This window comes from Octopus sinensis, linkage group LG18, assembly GCF_006345805.1.
Source record: "Octopus sinensis linkage group LG18, ASM634580v1, whole genome shotgun sequence".
Taxonomy (NCBI): domain Eukaryota; kingdom Metazoa; phylum Mollusca; class Cephalopoda; order Octopoda; family Octopodidae; genus Octopus; species Octopus sinensis.
Window position 1 is genome coordinate 52,852,697 of NC_043014.1, and position 17,049 is coordinate 52,869,745.

General features: G+C 41.1%; 1 protein-coding gene across 5 annotated transcripts in view; it reads right to left on the bottom strand.

Moving 5' to 3' along the window:
- Positions 1-17,049, bottom strand: part of LOC115221334 (H(+)/Cl(-) exchange transporter 5) — a 180,178-nt gene that overhangs the window by 1,169 nt on the left and 161,960 nt on the right. For all 5 annotated transcript variants that reach the window (XM_036511056.1, XM_029791506.2, XM_029791505.2 and 2 more), the window contains 4 exons: positions 10,982-11,040; positions 9,413-9,520; positions 8,253-8,377; positions 1,534-1,628 (listed from right to left, as the gene is read on the bottom strand). In XM_036511056.1, coding sequence (XP_036366949.1) covers positions 1,534-1,628; positions 8,253-8,377; positions 9,413-9,520; positions 10,982-11,040 — 387 coding nt within the window. The remainder of the gene's footprint in view (positions 1-1,533; positions 1,629-8,252; positions 8,378-9,412; positions 9,521-10,981; positions 11,041-17,049) is intronic.

Below are 17,049 nucleotides of genomic sequence, written 5' to 3' on the forward strand. Positions count from 1 at the left end.
ATCCAGCTGTAAAAACCATGCCAAAACTGACCCTGTTGGTGCAAGTGCCATGTAAAAAGCACTCAGCCCACTCTACAGAGTAGTTAGTGTTAGGAGGGGCATCCAGCTGTAAAAAAAAAACCCTGCCCCAAAACAAACACAGAAATCTGGTGCAGTCTGGCCAGCTCCCGTCAAACTGTCCAACTCATGCCAGCATGCAAGGAGGACATTAAACAATGATGATGATGATCATCACAATGATGATATAAAAGGAAGCTGTATTTAATTTGCAGGTTAGTATTTACACCAAAATGGATGAGAGATGACTTCAAGAAATAAACAAGAAACTTTTTTGATTCACTGACGGACTGCTATTGATAAGATTAGAATTTCCCAGTTAGAGAGCATGACATGGAGAATTCAGCTGATCAATATGTTTGGTCAGTGAATAACTTAAGACAAATTAAAGCTCATAAATTCTGTTGAATATTGTGTTGTGTCAGCTTCAGTCCAACACGACCAAATGAAGTCAATATTAACCTCAGTGCAGACCTTATTCCCTGTTTCATCAGGACTATGAACTTTTCAGCTTGAAATGTTAAGTTAAAAAATTTTTTAAATCTCATTTATTTAAAAAAGGAAAATATTGTATTGTTGAGAATTATTTACTCAAAAACTAGAAGTAGTTGGCAGCTCCCGCTACCTAGATGGCCAAATCTGCAGTGGGGGTGGATGTTTGGAGAGCATCTGCCACTAGAAAGCTCAAAAGAAATGAAGCTAGTATGATCTGCTGGATGCGTAATGTCAATGTGCACACAAGACAGAGTGAAAGTGCCCTGAGAGAAATGTTGGACATAAGAAGCATCAGATGTGGTGTGCAAGAGAGAGGACTGTGCTGGTATGGTCATGTGCTGCATACAGATGAAGAGAGCTGTGTGAAGAGGTGTCAGTCCTGAATGGTGGAAGGAACCCGTGGAAGAGGGAGATCCAGGAAGACATGGAATGAGGTGGTGAAGCATGACCTTTGCAGATTGGGCCTCACAGAGGCAATGATGAAAGACCGAGACCTCTGGAGAAATGCTGTGACTGAGAAGACCTGGAAAGTAAAGTGAGATCACAGCTGTAGCCTACACCAATGTTGCATAACCAGCCCACTTAACAAAAGTACCTTTGGATCGTTGGGCAACATGCTGTGCTTGAGGAGACCTATTGAGTTAAATAGAAATTGTAGTTGTGGCCAATGCCAGTGCCGCCTGACTGGTCCCCATGCTGGTGGCACACAATAAGCACCATTCATGCGTAGGTCATTGCCAGTAGAGCCTGACTGGCTCCCTGTGCCGGTGGCATGTAAAAAGCACCATCCGAACATGGCCAATCCCAGTGCCGCCTGACTGACTCTCGTACCAGTGGCACATAAAAAGCACCCGCTACGCTCTTGGAGTGGTTGGCATTAGGAAGGGCATCTAGATGTGTAAACTGACATTAAAAGCAAGTAAAAGGACCTATTAACCACCAGGTTTAAAGTGTGCAAAATGCCTATAAAAACCAACTTACCCATTATGAGTAACCAATGTTTGTCTGAGACCAAGTTTACGGAACATTTCTACAACAGTCTCCATAGGAGTTTGGTCTGTTATTGTGATTGGAGCCTGGAAGAAAAGAAAATTTCATAAATAAGATGGCAGTATAGAGATGGTGGCGGTAATTGCAGAACATCAAAATGTGTGAAGCCATGTGGGATGTGTGTGAAAGGAGGGTGAGAAAGAGGGGGGGGGGTAGTGCAAAGACAGTAACATGTGGGTAGCAACAGAATGCATGACATTATGTTGAGCAATACAGAATAACAGTATGTGTCTACGATTATTATGATTAAGGTAGCAAGCTGGCAGAAGCGTTAGCGTGCTAGACAAAATGCTTAGCAGTAGTTTGGCCATCACCATGTTCTGAGTTCAAGTTCCACTGAGGTCGACTTCACCTTCCATCCTTTCAGAGTCGATAAATTAAGTACCAGTGAAACACTGGTGTGTGTGTGTGTGTGTGTGTGTGTGTATATAGAAGTGGGACTCTAGAGGAGAACCAAAACTTTCAGATGGGGACTGTCGGATTCTTGTGCAAGTTGTTGGAGGTGTCACAGAGGTGCAGCTCCCAAAGTTGGTGCAGAGCTTGATGGCCGCCTTGAGAATTGTTTCCTCAAAAGCTGTTTGCTAAGAGCTGCACAGGACCAGATTTTGTAGGGGGGCTGCAGTCGGAGAGCCACTGATTTCAGGGACAAATGTTGCAGGGGCGTTTGGAGTGGGAGCCCACAGAGTTGGTCCCTGGAACAGTGAAGGAATGTTGCTTTCTTGGATTAGTCATCCTTTACCTTGTTTTTGACAGCGGGCTGGTTATACGTGTGGGGACGGCCAAGAGAGGCGTTTGACTCAGGCTGCCTTCTTCCGACTGTTAGACATGGAGGAGGATCTGTGATGTTGGGGGAGGGGGGATGAAAGGGGCTGTGTCTTGGAAGTCCACCGGTCCAGTGGTTTTCCTTCGTGGCAGAATTGATAGTGAGGACTATTTGAGCATTTTATCTGATCAAATGATGCCAGCGCTGCCTTGACTGGTTTCTGTGCTGGTGGCACGTAAAAAGCACCAACCGATCGTGGTCGTTGCCAGCCTCCACTGGCCCCTGTGCTGGTGGCACATAAAAAGCACCCACAACACTCTCGGAGGGGTTGGCATTAAGAATGGCATCCAGCTGTAGAAACTCTGCCAGATCAGACTGGAGCCTGGTGCAGCCTCCTGGCTTCCCAGATCCCAGTTGAACCGTCCAACCCATGCCTGCATAGAAAATGGACGTTGATCGATGATGACGATGATATATACATATATATATATACATATATATATATAAATATATATAAACAAATAACTATAAATAAATACAATCAAACAAATAAATAAATGTAATCAAACAAATATATATCATCATCATTGTTTAACATCCATTTTCCATGCTGGCATGGGTTGGACAATTTGACTGTGGTCTGGAGAGCCAGATGGCTGCACCAGGCTCTAATCTGATCTGGCAATGTTTCTACAGCTGGATGCCCTAACACCAACCACGCCAAGAGTGTAGTGGGTGCTTTTTACGTGCCACCAGCACAGGAGCCAATCAGTTGGGCCTGGCATCGATCACATTCAGATGGCACGTAAAAAGCACTATCCAAATGTGATCGATGCCATGTATATATATATATATATATATGCATGATCAAAATCGATCAACATCAATGGAAATTGCAGCTGTGGAACCAGTGCCGGTGGCACATAAGAGACCCATCTGAACGTGGCCGTTGCCAGCGCCGCCCCGACTGGCCTAGTGCCGGTGGCACGTAAAAAGCACCATCCATTCGTGGCCGTTTGCCAGCCTCGTCTGGCACATAAAAAGCACCCACTACACTCACGGAGTGGTTGGCGTTAGGAAGGGCATCCAGCCGTAGAAACATTGCCAGATCAGACTGGGCCTGGTGCAGCCTTCTGGCTTCCCAGACCCCAGTTGAACCGTCCAACCCATGCTAGCATGGAAAGCGGACGCTAAATGATGATGATGATGATGTATACATGTCAGGTTGCTCTTGAATGCTACTAGTAATATGGAACCCAGTACAACCTGTTACAAGGTTGGATTGTTGGTGACTAAAGTGGCAACCCCACCAAGCTTGCTTAGTGAGGAGGGTGATAGTTGGACACCCTGCAGGACAAAAGGACAGAGAAACTCATGAGTAGTCAATGGTTCATCCAACTATGTATATGTGTGTGTGTATTTTCTAAAATTGATGCATTTAATTCCACATATTAGGGGGCAGATGGAGCTCCTTAATTGTGGTGAAAGCATCTCATCTAGGAGAGGGAAACTCTGATATAAAACCAAGTCCTTAGTTGCTGAAGGTCTCCCTAACAGGGCTGTACAGTCGGCAAATTGACTCATAGGGTAGACTAAGCTCTCCAGCTTGTCTAGGAGATGGAAACCTCTGAAGAAAACGCTTGAGGTGTGTTGTTCTTGGTATTGTGGCACAATATGTGTACCATATTCTTGCTATCATCACTTCCAAAAAGTGTGGCTGGGTCTATACAAGCCTTCAACACTCAAATCAAATCATTTGTGTAGATTTTCTGACAACTTACATCTATTCATTCAATACAGCACAGCTTCAGCTTGCAAAAATCAAGAAGTCCTGTGGCAAGAGAGTGAAAGTAACAGGGACAGGTAAAAGATATCATTGGAAGTCACTTGTTGGATCTCTCCACAGTTGGTGACCATTGGGTGATGGCCATTCCAGCAAAGAACTTGTAACTGTGCTGTCTGTGTCCTCCAGTGGTGACAAAGCAGGTCTATTTAGACACAGCACTGCTTTTCCCAACAGGGGGAAGGGTAAGAAAAGGAGCCCCAAGCATTGCTTACTCATCTTAAACTTGGCAGCCCACTACAGCTGTCTGGTTATTCAATAATGCAGTCAAAACACAATGAAATCTAAGAATATTAACCTTGGTTCTTGGAATGTGTGTACTCTCCAAGACAGTTACCAGAACGAAAAAAGGGCACTGGTTGCCCTTGAACTAAAGAAATACAACATTGCCATAGCTGCAATCAGTGACATTTATCTTGCAGGATCACCAGAGTTGGAAGAAAGCAAAGGTGGATACATATTTTTCTGGTGTGGAAGTGAAGACCAGAGTGGCGTGGCTCTGGTGTTGGTTTTGCCATCAAACCAGAAACAGTGAGGTCCTTTCTTTCTCCACCGAAAGGTATTTCTGATCACATCAGGACACGAACATTGGAACTTGGTTGCAACACTTATCAGTTGCTATGCCCCAACCATGATTAGCACTGAGCATGAAAAGATGAATTTTACAACCAACTCCATGATGTCATCTCCAGTTGTCGTCATAGAGATAAACTTATCCTTATGGGTGACTTTAATAATGCTCATGTTGGTACTGACTATCAGGCATGGGAGGGGGTACCTGGTCATCATGGTGTATGTCGAATGAACTCCAGCGGTCAGCGTGTGCGCTCCATCTGCAGGGAATTCAGTCAAAGCATCACAAATACCTTTTTTTCAACAGCGAAATTGTTGAAAGACAACCTGGATGCATCCTAGATCTAAGGATTGGCCTCTCGTAGACTATGTTATCCCTAATAAATGAGATATTAGGGACTAATATTACATGTTCCTTTCATAACAGCTGCCATCTCTCTGACCATTCTCTTCTCCATAGTGAGGCTATGTTCCATCTGAACCACACAAGACTACAAAAGCCATCAATGCCTAAGTGCTTTAATGTTCTGCCCTTGAGAACTGCTGAAAAGCAGGCTGAGCTCTCGATCAAGTTGGACACTGCACTCAACACTGTTGGTATCAATGATGACATAGAATCATCTTGGAAGGCTCTGTGTGATGCAACACACTCTGCATCTGTAGAGGTTCTTGGACTTCTGGTTTATAAACATCAAGATTGGTTCAATGATAGCAACACAGATGTTCAACAGTTGATAGAAAATAAATGTACGGCTCTCACAGAACTTGGATAAATGATAAGAGCTCATCCAGAAAAGAGAATGCCTAAAAGAAATGCAGAGAGCACGTACAATATGCTGTGCGACAGAGGAAGGAGGCTTGGTGGTCTTTGAAGGCTACTGAACTGCAAGAAGCTGCAGACAGAAAGGATTCTAAAGCCTTTTATGATGGCCTCAAGAGCACGGTGTTACTCTTATTTTTTCATCAAATAGAGAGACACTCCTGACTGACAAATCTGACATCTTGAAATGATGGAAAGACCACTTCGAAGCCTTGTGGAACTCTACCCCAGTCGTGATGACATCCTCATATCTATTCCACAGCACACTGAAACACCGGAACTGTCAACCTTCCTGAAGTGGTAAACTCTGATAACCAGATCTCTTCTGGTCAAGCACCTGGCATGGATACTGTACCTTCTGAAATCTACAAGCATGGTGGACAGAAGCTTTTTAAACTGCATGACCTCTTCATAAACATTTGAAATGTAGGTCATGTTATCACATGTCCTCAAGGATGCCTCAATCTAAACATCTGCAGAAGAACAAAGGAAACGGAAGCATCTGTGAGAACCATCATGGAATATTGCTCCGCTTGATTCCCACTCACTTTTGCAACCTTGTCAATAGATGCTCACTCTGTCCATTATTGGAGCTGCGTCCTTTTTTGTCTGTTTCTGCACATCAGTGTGCATGTACGCTTGTATACATGTACGTATGTGTATGTATATATGTATGTATGCATGTATACATGTAGGTATGTGTATGTATGTATGTATGTACGCATGTTTGTATATATGTAGGTATGTGTATGTATATATGTATGTATGCATGTTTGTATGTATTTGTGTGTGAACCTCTTCTTGTGTATGCATGTTCGAGTGTGTCTCCATCTGTCTTTGCATGTATACTTGTCTGTCTGCATTACCTATATACCTAGCTATCTTCTTACCTATGTATCTATCTGTTTACCTACATATCCAGTTACCTACCTACCTAAAAAATATATATATATATATATATATATATATATATATACACACACACACACACACACACACACACGTGGCACATAAAATCACCCACTACACTCTCGGAGTGGTTGGCGTTAGGAAGGGCATCCAGCTGTAGAAACACTGCCAGATCTGACTGGCCTGGTGCAGCCTTCGGGCTTGCCAGACCCCAGTTGAACCGTCCAACCCATGCTAGCATGGAAAGCGGACGTTAAACGATGATGTTGATGATATATATACACACATATATATTTGCCTACTTAACAGCCTACTACCGTGGGTATAGGAGTATCACTACCTTCTATGTGTATTTCATGTTTCATTTATGAGGACGTACTCTTGTATTTGTCTGAGTGACGGGTCCTTCGGGTGCTTGGACGAAATGCATATGTCAGCCCAGTGTGCCTCCATGTCGGTAGAGTATGGACGACTGCTTTTTGTCATCATATTGCCTCCAGTGTTTCTTTAATCTCTCTGCAATACTTCTAGATGTTTCTCCAATGTATGCTGTGTTCTTGACTTTACAAGCACCCCTTACGCACCTTATGCTGTAGACTACATTTCTAGTTCTACAGTTAATGCCAGTGTTAATCTTACAAACAATGCAGTCTTCATTAGTGCATGGGGTACCTTTGAAGGGCTATGTCCTACATAACTGCAATCTTATGGAACTCCCTGGTTTTTCAATGATCTTAATGTGGAGTTTTCCTAAATCTATCGGCTAGTTCCGCATTGGGTGTGGCCTCAACAAACATCACTCTTTCAGATTTGTCAGCCTTGCATCATGTGTTTGCTTTGTCACAAACTCTCTGTATATTATTCCAGTCTTTAAATCTGTATCTAGGGCGGCGAGTGCCACTGGCTTCCTTACATATAATGCTGTCTGACTTCTTTTTAGCTCCCTTGTACACACAAATCCTATCTTTCGGGTCATATCCAGAGAATTGCTTAGGGTGCATGAAGTTCTGTACATGTTTCCTTGTTTCAAAGGGTTCACATGGTGGGGGATAAGTTATTCATCATCCTAATTAAGTCTACTATCAGTATGTTGATTTTGGTATTGTGTGACAAAGCGGAGTTCTTGGGAACAGCATATTTAAAAGCCATGGGTTTCATGTAATAGGCATGGAGAGCTGCACTCTGTTGTTCACAGTCTCTAACCAAAGTTCAGTATCAAGGACAGAGAGTCTATTGTTAGGGTGCCTGGGTGAGAGAATCTATAGCTACCTTGGTACTTTGGTGGATAGAGTTATGTGCTGGATGCTTTCAATTATGCTCCTTTTGGTTTCTATACTACATTTACTAGGGTTTATCCTAACTAGAATAGGGATTTCATCTACACACCTACAGCAGAGCAGTACACAGACACACCCTCTTCACAGATGCCCCTGTAGTTAAAATGCATCTGAACGCATACACATTCCCTATACTTCTCTGTAACTATGTTTGCTCTGAAAATAAACATATATACCTACACGTATATAAAGATTCCATAGCTAGAGAGATATGTTCTCCCTTCCACCCCTCACATCACCTCTTTTGTTTGCATCCCTTCTCAAAATTATGACCTGAACAGACCCTATTAATACACCGTTCCAATGTCTCATGTTTCTTCTTCTTAACCACTTCTGCCATGGTTGTATGTTTACAGTTGAGATATGAACAAGATTAACACTTTGAGAAGCAGAGTTCTTACTTACCATATCTAAAATTCTTCTTAATTTCAATGCTGCAGGTGCCATTACTCCTTGATTTGACGGAGTATGAGATGAGAAATAAATACACGAGTTGCTGACGATGCCATCTTGGATTTTACGAGCATTGGCTGTGAAAGAGAGAAAGAAAGAAAGAAAGTGAGACAGAAACGAAGAAACAGGAATCGTTTAAAAAACGCTTTAATAGATAAGAAGATTAAAGAAAAAACAACCACCTATTTTGTGTAATTGAAAACTGGGTGTTTGGATTAATGTGTTTCCATTACATACTTATATATATACATACATATATGTTTATAGGATGCCAACTGACCAAAACTTTATTCACAACTGACTGTTGTCATATATGTATATATATATATATATATATATATATATATATTGTGGACGTGCATGGCTTAGTGGTTAGGGTGTCAGCATCATGATCATAAGATTGTGGTTTCAATTCCTGGACTGGGCGACGCGTTGTGTTGTTGAGAAAAAACACTTTATTTCATGTTGCTCCAGTCCACTCAGCTGGCAAAAATGAGTAACGCTGCAATGGACTGGCGTCCCATCCAGCTGGGGAAGACATACGCCATAGAAACAGGGAAACTGGGCCCATGAGTCTGGCTAGGCTTTAAAAGGGAGCATTTATTTTTATACACACACACACACACATCTTCTGATCCCTGTTGATTGCAGGCATGTTCTTGGTGCTAAGTCCAACTGAGGACAGCCAAGCACAGCCACAGTGGCTGCAGTTGAAGGGCTGGTCAGTATTTGATGACATGCTGCTGCAGTCCTTCTTCCTGTGCCATTTGTCCTGGAGAGAGACTCTGTGGGAGTTTATGAAGTCAGAAGACAACAAATACAGAATAAAATGGGTGTGTGTTGGCTTGTTTCTGTGTTGATGCATCGATGCGTTCATGTAGAAAAGCATTCCCATCCTTAATGTAAGGCACTTCTCTGCAAGAGAGAAAATAACTGAAACCATTCAATCAATACGTACCACTGAAAGGAGTTCAATACTAGACCAAGGACAAGGTGGGGTGCAATATGTAGAAATGAATGAAAATCTTTGAAGGCAATGTTCCAGCATGGCCACAGTGCTGTGACCAAAACCAATAAATAAACAAATGACACAAGCAATATCTTATACTTACTAATAGCAATATTAAGGTCTCTACGCAAAACAAATCCAACCAAATATTGTGATTCTCTGGATACAACAACAGGAAAACCATTATGTTCCGTCTCTCGAAGAACACATTCTTGAATTTAAAGAAAAAAATATATAAATAAAAACAAAACATAAAAAAAGATATCAATAGATGAATAATTTGTTCATTCTATGAGAATCTAAATCGTTTCCATGGTATATTTTTAATATGTCTTTTAATAATATATATATATATATATATGGATGAGGATAGCTGTGTGAAAAAATGTCACACACTAGCGACTGAGGGAAACTGTGGAACAGGTAGACCCAGGAAGACCTGGGATGTGATGGTGAAGCATGACCTTCGAACATTAGGCCTCACCAAGGCAATGACTAGTGACCGAGACCTTTGGAAACATGCTGTGCTTGAGAAGACCCAGCAAGCCAAGTGAGACCACAACCTGTGGACTATGCCAGGAGTGCAACCAGCCCACTTATGCATACCTTTCTTTTATTGGACACTAAACTCTGCTTACTAAGACCTGTTGAGGCAGGTGAAATCGAAATCAAATTCGATGACTGGCATCCATGCTAGTGGAGCGCTAAGAGCACCATCTGAGCGTGATCATTGCCAGAGCAGCTGACTGGCTTCCGTGCCGGTGACACATAAAAAGCACCATTCGAGCGTGATCATTACCAGCGTTGTTTTACTGGCACTTGTGCTGGTGGCACGTGAAAAAACATTCGAGTGAGGTCATTGCCAGTGCCACTGGACTGGCTCCTGTGCAGGTGGCACATAAAAAACACCATTTGAGCATGGCCATTGCCAGTACCGACATACTGGCCCTCGTGCCGGTGGCATGTAAAAGCACCCACTACGCTCATGGAGTGGTTGGCATTAGGAAGGGCATCCAACTGTAGAAACTCTGCCAGATAAGATTGGAGCCTGGTGCAGCCATCTGGTTCGCCACTCCTCAGTTAAATCATCCAACCCATGCCAGCATGGAAAGCGGACGTTAAACGATGATGATGATGTGTGTGTATGTGTGTGTGTGTTATTAACTCTTTCATGAACAACATTTCTAATGAAGTATACTGCCTATTGTGCATCTCAATTTTGAAAATAATTATATAATTAGTTATTAGGAAGAGTTTAATAAAATAGCTTTTTCATTATTCCTTTGGCATTTTGGATATATCATGTGATTAAAAACATTCCTGATGCTAGGCTTTTAAATATGAACAATTGAAAACAAAGGGTGGTGGACATCAAAACAAGGTTCAGAATATACAATGTCGGGTTATCAGATTCCATTTATTTTAATCCTTATTTTACATCAACAACTTTAACAAATCAGTGACTTCTACTGTCAAGGTATTGAGACAGTGGGACATTGGCAAGAAGTTATGAACAAGGAAGACATCATACTATTGACTTGATAAGTTTATTGAGGAAAAATAACGATTTAAATAAATGGGGAAAAAAGTAGCCAAATGGATTCATGCAATAGCATCATAATAGAGTGTTCTTAACCGAAAGAGGGAGGAAGATAGACAGAACAAAACTTACCAATTTCTTCAACTGTCATTGAATCTTGAGTTATAACACAAAGGGGTGGGTCACTTCGCCTGTACAATAAAAATAAAATTTTGTAAACTGTTAGTTGCAAAAAGGAAAACGTGGAAGCCACAGTTTGTTGTTTCTAGTTTTGTTATCTGTGGAAACGGCTGCATTGAATGGATTCCAGTGAAAAGAAATAAAAAGCTCATTAACCACAAATAATATACACAAGCACTTGTATAATGGTGATAGTAGCAAGAGATGACATTAGTGAGTTCTACCACAAGGACTGGGGCCGGCAGCGTAAATGATTATTTTCACCTCCACCTGCATCTTCATTTACCTTTCACAGTTATTGGAGTGTGGACATGCTGGAGCACTGCCTTAACCACACAGCCATGCTTTTACGTTATTGACCTAAGATTCGCCGTGATTCAGATTTGGAATGAAGACTGAAAGTAGGGGTCTGTGTAGATGAATTTGTCAGGGGTCACTGTTATAGCGTAGTAGGGCAGGAAGTTGGCTCTACTCAATATCACCTTTGCATGTCCTCCACAATTGGTGAGATCGGTGCAGTTTCTAGTCACCTTGAACAACCGTAAGCAGACATATTTATGAAAGAAATGGATCAGGGTATGCAGGGGGAAGGGACTCACTTTCATGGGTTTCATAATTGGTGAAGGGGTTAATGTACCACTTGAATGTGTGTGTGTAAGGTGGGAGCAAATACAATAGGAATGATGATAAGACGACAGACAGGTAGTATACCAGCCAGACCTGGGTGGGATTAAAATATACAACAAACTAATTCAAAGAAGACATTTTATTGTAGTATAATGATAGAATAGGCAGAAAGAAGACAACAGCACGCATCTGTTGCATAGAGGAGGCTGTAATTAAATAAAGTATTACAGATTACCGAATATTTGAATTGTGTGATTAAACATTGAAAACATACTGGAGAACAATAGAAGAAAAACAAATATATTGTTCAAGGAAGCTTACCAGTTCTTACCAATTACCAGTTCTTACCGATTACCAGTTCCTAAGCCACAAAGAAACATACGGTACCTTACCACAAGAGACATTATTCTCTTTACCATCGGCCTTCTACTCAATAGTAAAACATTACACACACACACACACCTCTGACCAGAATCCCTTCATATAACACTACACAGAACAGGGGACAGAATGCCAACTGCTTATCAAATAATTCCTTTTGTACACTGCAGAATGCAGACTGGGTAAGAGTCTCAAACAGCAGGCATGTAGCGTCATTTGAACACAGGGCAATGCATTTGTACCACATTAACATTTGTACTGCAATAAAAGACCATCACCACCAAACATGTAATATTAAAATACAAACAATCTCGACAGAGCATAATACGATGGACGAGATTAACACAAGAACACATCCCAGCCACGAAATGTCATAACCCAGAACATTTAACGAGGAGTTTAAACATGAGACACCATAAAAATGTTCAGGCAGGCAGAACATGTAGAATTATCTCAACAAAAAGCTACATGTGATACATTTTTGATATGCAAACACCATAGAAAATATCTTATGAAGAACAAAACCCAATTCAGCAACAAGCAATTTACCAGCTGAACATGTAACAACCATTACAACATGTAGCCTAATTACAATATGTAGCCTAATTACAACATGTAACACATCCCTAATTATAATGGGAATAACTCTAAAATTCAGTAAACAATGGGGTAAAATATTTTTTAATCATATTTTTTTTTTATTATTTGTTATGGTTGAGTGATTAAAAAGCTTGCTTTACAGCCACATGGTGCAGCACCGTGGGCAAAATACACAACTCTGGGCCAAACAATGCCTTGTAAGTGAATTTTATTGACAGAAACTGTAAAGAAGCCCATCAAATATATATCCTCATCATTTAATGTCCATTTTCCATGCTGATATGGGTTGAATGGTTTGACAGGAGCTGGTCAAGCCAGAAGACCACACCAGGCATCAGACTCCAGTCTGTTTTGGCATGGTTTTTATGGCTGGATGCCCTTCCTAATGCCAACCACTTTACAATGTGAATGGGATGCTTTTTCAGTTTGTAAACTAAATGAAGCCACTGAATATAGTCTAGAGTTGATTAGGTCTTTTCTTCTGATTGTATGAATTTGATTTTAGTAAAAACCAGATTTAAGAACAGTATGTTTGCTTTTTATTAAATAATAATGCATATTAAAATTCAAAGAAAAAAGATGTTTTTAAATATAATTTGACTGCCTTATTTTAATGAATAGATTATAAATAAATTAGACATACTCTATTGGAAATTGTGATTTAGTATATGTAGCAGTGACTAACATGTCAAAAACCTCTGGCCAGTATATATGTAATGTATGGATGTAAATGTGATCCAGCTACAGCTGTGTGGTGAAGAAGTTCACCTCCCAATCCTATAGGTCTGGGCTCAGTGCCACTGTGCCATATGCTGGGTTGAGCCAAGTCTTTTGAGTACATTTGGTAGATGGAAACTGAAAGACTGTTGCATGTGTGTATACATAGCACAGTATTGGCCAGACTATCGGATGTTATTAAACATTGTTAGTCACAATGTGGTTTGCATTATTTTAACTTTTGAACGACACAACCCTACTGGATAGAAAGCAAACTTATACACAGATATACAAGTTGTATTTGAAATTAAGGTTTCGGTAGGAAACCTTGAGTGCACGTTCATTGCTGAGTGTATATTAAGGTATAGGTCGATGGTTTGACCAGAGCTGGCAAAGGTCCCACTTTGATTTGGTTTCGTTTCTACAGCTGGAGACTCTTTCTAATGCCAACTACTTAACAATGTGTGCTGTGTGCCTTTAACATGGGGCCAGCATGTGAGTTTTTATGTGGCACTGGCACAGGGCTCTTTTAGGACACCCTCTTCACCAGTGGGAGTGACCTTAACACTTCTGTTGTGGAAGACTGGTTTCCTTTAGTACAGCAAGTATCTCGGTCCTTTGTCATCTCATCTGAAAGGGGTTCTGAATTCATCTTTCCGTATTCTGCCCCATGCCTTCCAGGGTCTCTCTCTCTCTCACATGTTCCAGACCAGCACTTCTTTATGGAGCTGTCAGCATCCATCTGCATCACATGACCAAACCCAGCACAGTCTCCCCTCTTGCACACAGCACACCTCTCTCTCCCAAATCAAACGGCACTCTCTTGAACATCTACATTCACATTACACATCCAGCAGAGCATATACACAAAAACATATTATATACATACATGGAAATATAGTCTACAATATATACCTATGCAGTGCTTCCAGAAGTCAATTTCACTGCAATCAGCAGGATTTCACAGGGACCTTATGAAGACAGATATTCTGCTCTTTGCGTGTGTGTGGGTGGTGTGCACACGCACGCATGCGTGTGTGTGTGTGTTTATCGTCCCCCTGCCACCTCTTGATAACTGGCTTTACTAAGCTGTGTGGGTTTGTTTACATCCTATCAACTTAGCAGTCCAACAAGAGATTAATAGTATAAGTACTGTGTCAATCAGTTAGACTAAAAGTCTTCAAGGCAGTGCCCCAGAATGGCCACAGTAAAAGATAAAAGACATTAATGCAGCGTGATCTTACAACACACCTATCATTCTGTCAATTAATCCAACAAAACAAAGGATTCTTCAAGAGTCTTCCATCACAGAATCGTCTCAAGTCTTGACTTTTGCCAAAAAAAGGAAAATACTAAACGGTTCTTGCTTTTCCTCTTCAATTTTGAAATATTGGATTTAATCCTTTTACTTGTTTCTGCCATTGGTCTGCTGCCATGCTGGAGCACTGTCATGCAAGGTTAGTACTTATTTTATTGGACTCCTTCATCAAACTGCTCAGTTACAGGCATGGGATTCCTATCAAATCTCTAGTTCTCTGATACAACCTGTCCGTTTTCAAGTAATCTAAATTTAAAACATTCCATCAAATTTTCATATTAATTTATGCTCCAAATCCCAGATAAAAGTTATTTTACAAAAATTTTCCATTCTTGTCAAAACGAAATGAAACAAAGGCAGAAACTTGGCAAAAAGCAGTCTTGTGAACCCGGCAGCAAATGACGGTCTTCAGACTTTTGTGTCACACATTACATTGGCAGTGATTATCAAGAACTACTACACATCAGGCAACAGAAACATCACCACATTAGCAACACAATATATAGCAGCTGCACATTTTATGTGGTCAGCAGAGCATGAAACGAAGTCTTTTACAGACAATTGACTGAACACGTGAGCGTTTGCATGTGTGTGAGTGAAAATGAAGATGGTGAGAGAGAGAGCAACAAAGTCAAGTTGAATAAAAAAAACATCTTGGATAATAAAAAGAAAGACACACACAGATCTCATAAACCAGTTTCCTAACCATGCAACGCTAATTCTAAAAATAAAATGTTTCTAAAGACACATGGACTTCTAAAAATAGATGAGACACAGAGCCAAACAGTTTACCATGCATCAAGAAATGAAAACTCAATAGCAAAGACAAAACAACTGCTCTTACAAGAAAGATATTCTTTGGTAGACTTAACCCTATAATGCTTATTCAAAACAATTCTTGATGCTTCGAATATTATGAGATGAAGACAAAATGTTTGTTATAAAGTCAGGGAGACAGATCAGAGTTAAATCTCCACCTCTACCCTGCCACACTTTCTGTTCTGTTGACCCCACTCCTACTTGAAAGGTCCATCCTGATACCTCATCACCCTTGTATTGGTCTGTTTTCAGTTCCACCTCAATCACAGTCATGCTCTCCCTCTCTCTAATGTAAACAGCCATGGGGCCTCCTCTGCAGCTTTCCATCATTCTGCTCATACTGCAATCCTTCATCTTAGCTTAAAAAGCCATCTCCCTCGTGGTTTGTAGTCTTGCAAACGATTTGCTGACCTCACTCGTGCTGCAGGCACAAAAAAGAAAGCATCCAACACACTCTGCAGAATGGTAAGTATTAGGAAGTGTGCCCAACCATAGAAATCATCCAAAAGCAGATATGGCAACAGTCCTTAGACTCATCGGATCCTGTCAAACCATTTAATCTCGGTCAGCATGGAACATGGCTGTTAAACAAGGATGCTGATGCTGATGTGCTCAAAGAAATGCAACAAACGTCAATTCATCAGATGAACAGTCATGTGATTAAGATGTTCTTGTTAATTTTGCATGGCCCCAGTTTCAAACCCTCCATGCAGCACATTAGGAGTTTCTCATTACAGCTTCAGGTTAGGGTTAGCCAGGAATTTGGTTAATGGGAACAATGTGGGACCCTGTCAAATATGTCGAATCTTAGCCATGACCTGTGAATCAGTGTGACTTGGAAGCATGTGTAGCATGCTTTCTTTAACTGTTATGGGTGGCCATGTAGCCATGAGCAATGCAGAAATACTTCTGACCCAGTGAAAGATTAAGGATGAGATAAGCAGAGGGAGGGAGCTGCACCAGCCCTGGGTTGATACTTGTTTACAGCTGAATAGGCTGTGGCAACATGAAAGGGAAACGTCTTGCTCAAGGCCACAATGCCCTGCTCTGTCCAGTAATTGTACCTGCAACTATAGGACAATAAACCCAACACTCTGACCTTTAGGCCATGCACCTTCACAAGGGGATGCTCTTCCTGTCACCAAGCCTCACCTGTTTCCCTAGGGTCAGACAACTTGGCAACAAATGACACCCAAATACCATTGCATGATGTCAACAAAAGGAAACACACACACACACTCATTTATGCGTGTGTAGTAGTAGTAGTAGTAGTAGGAGGAGGAGGAGGCATAAGTATGTTTGTGTGCTTAAGAAATAACTTTTCTTTGAAGATGATAAACTGACCAACAAGGTTGTGGCCCAATTTTATCTCAATTTTTTTAAATACCTGCATGTCTAAACTTTATTGTTCATTTGGAATAATAAAGTTCCCAAATTCACTTTGATCAACCCTTCCAAGCTATCTCAACCTTATTTTCAGGATGTGGAGTAGTGTTAGCAACTGCCCTGTTCCTTATTATAGTGGACAGCTTATGTTGACACCAGAATACGACAGAAC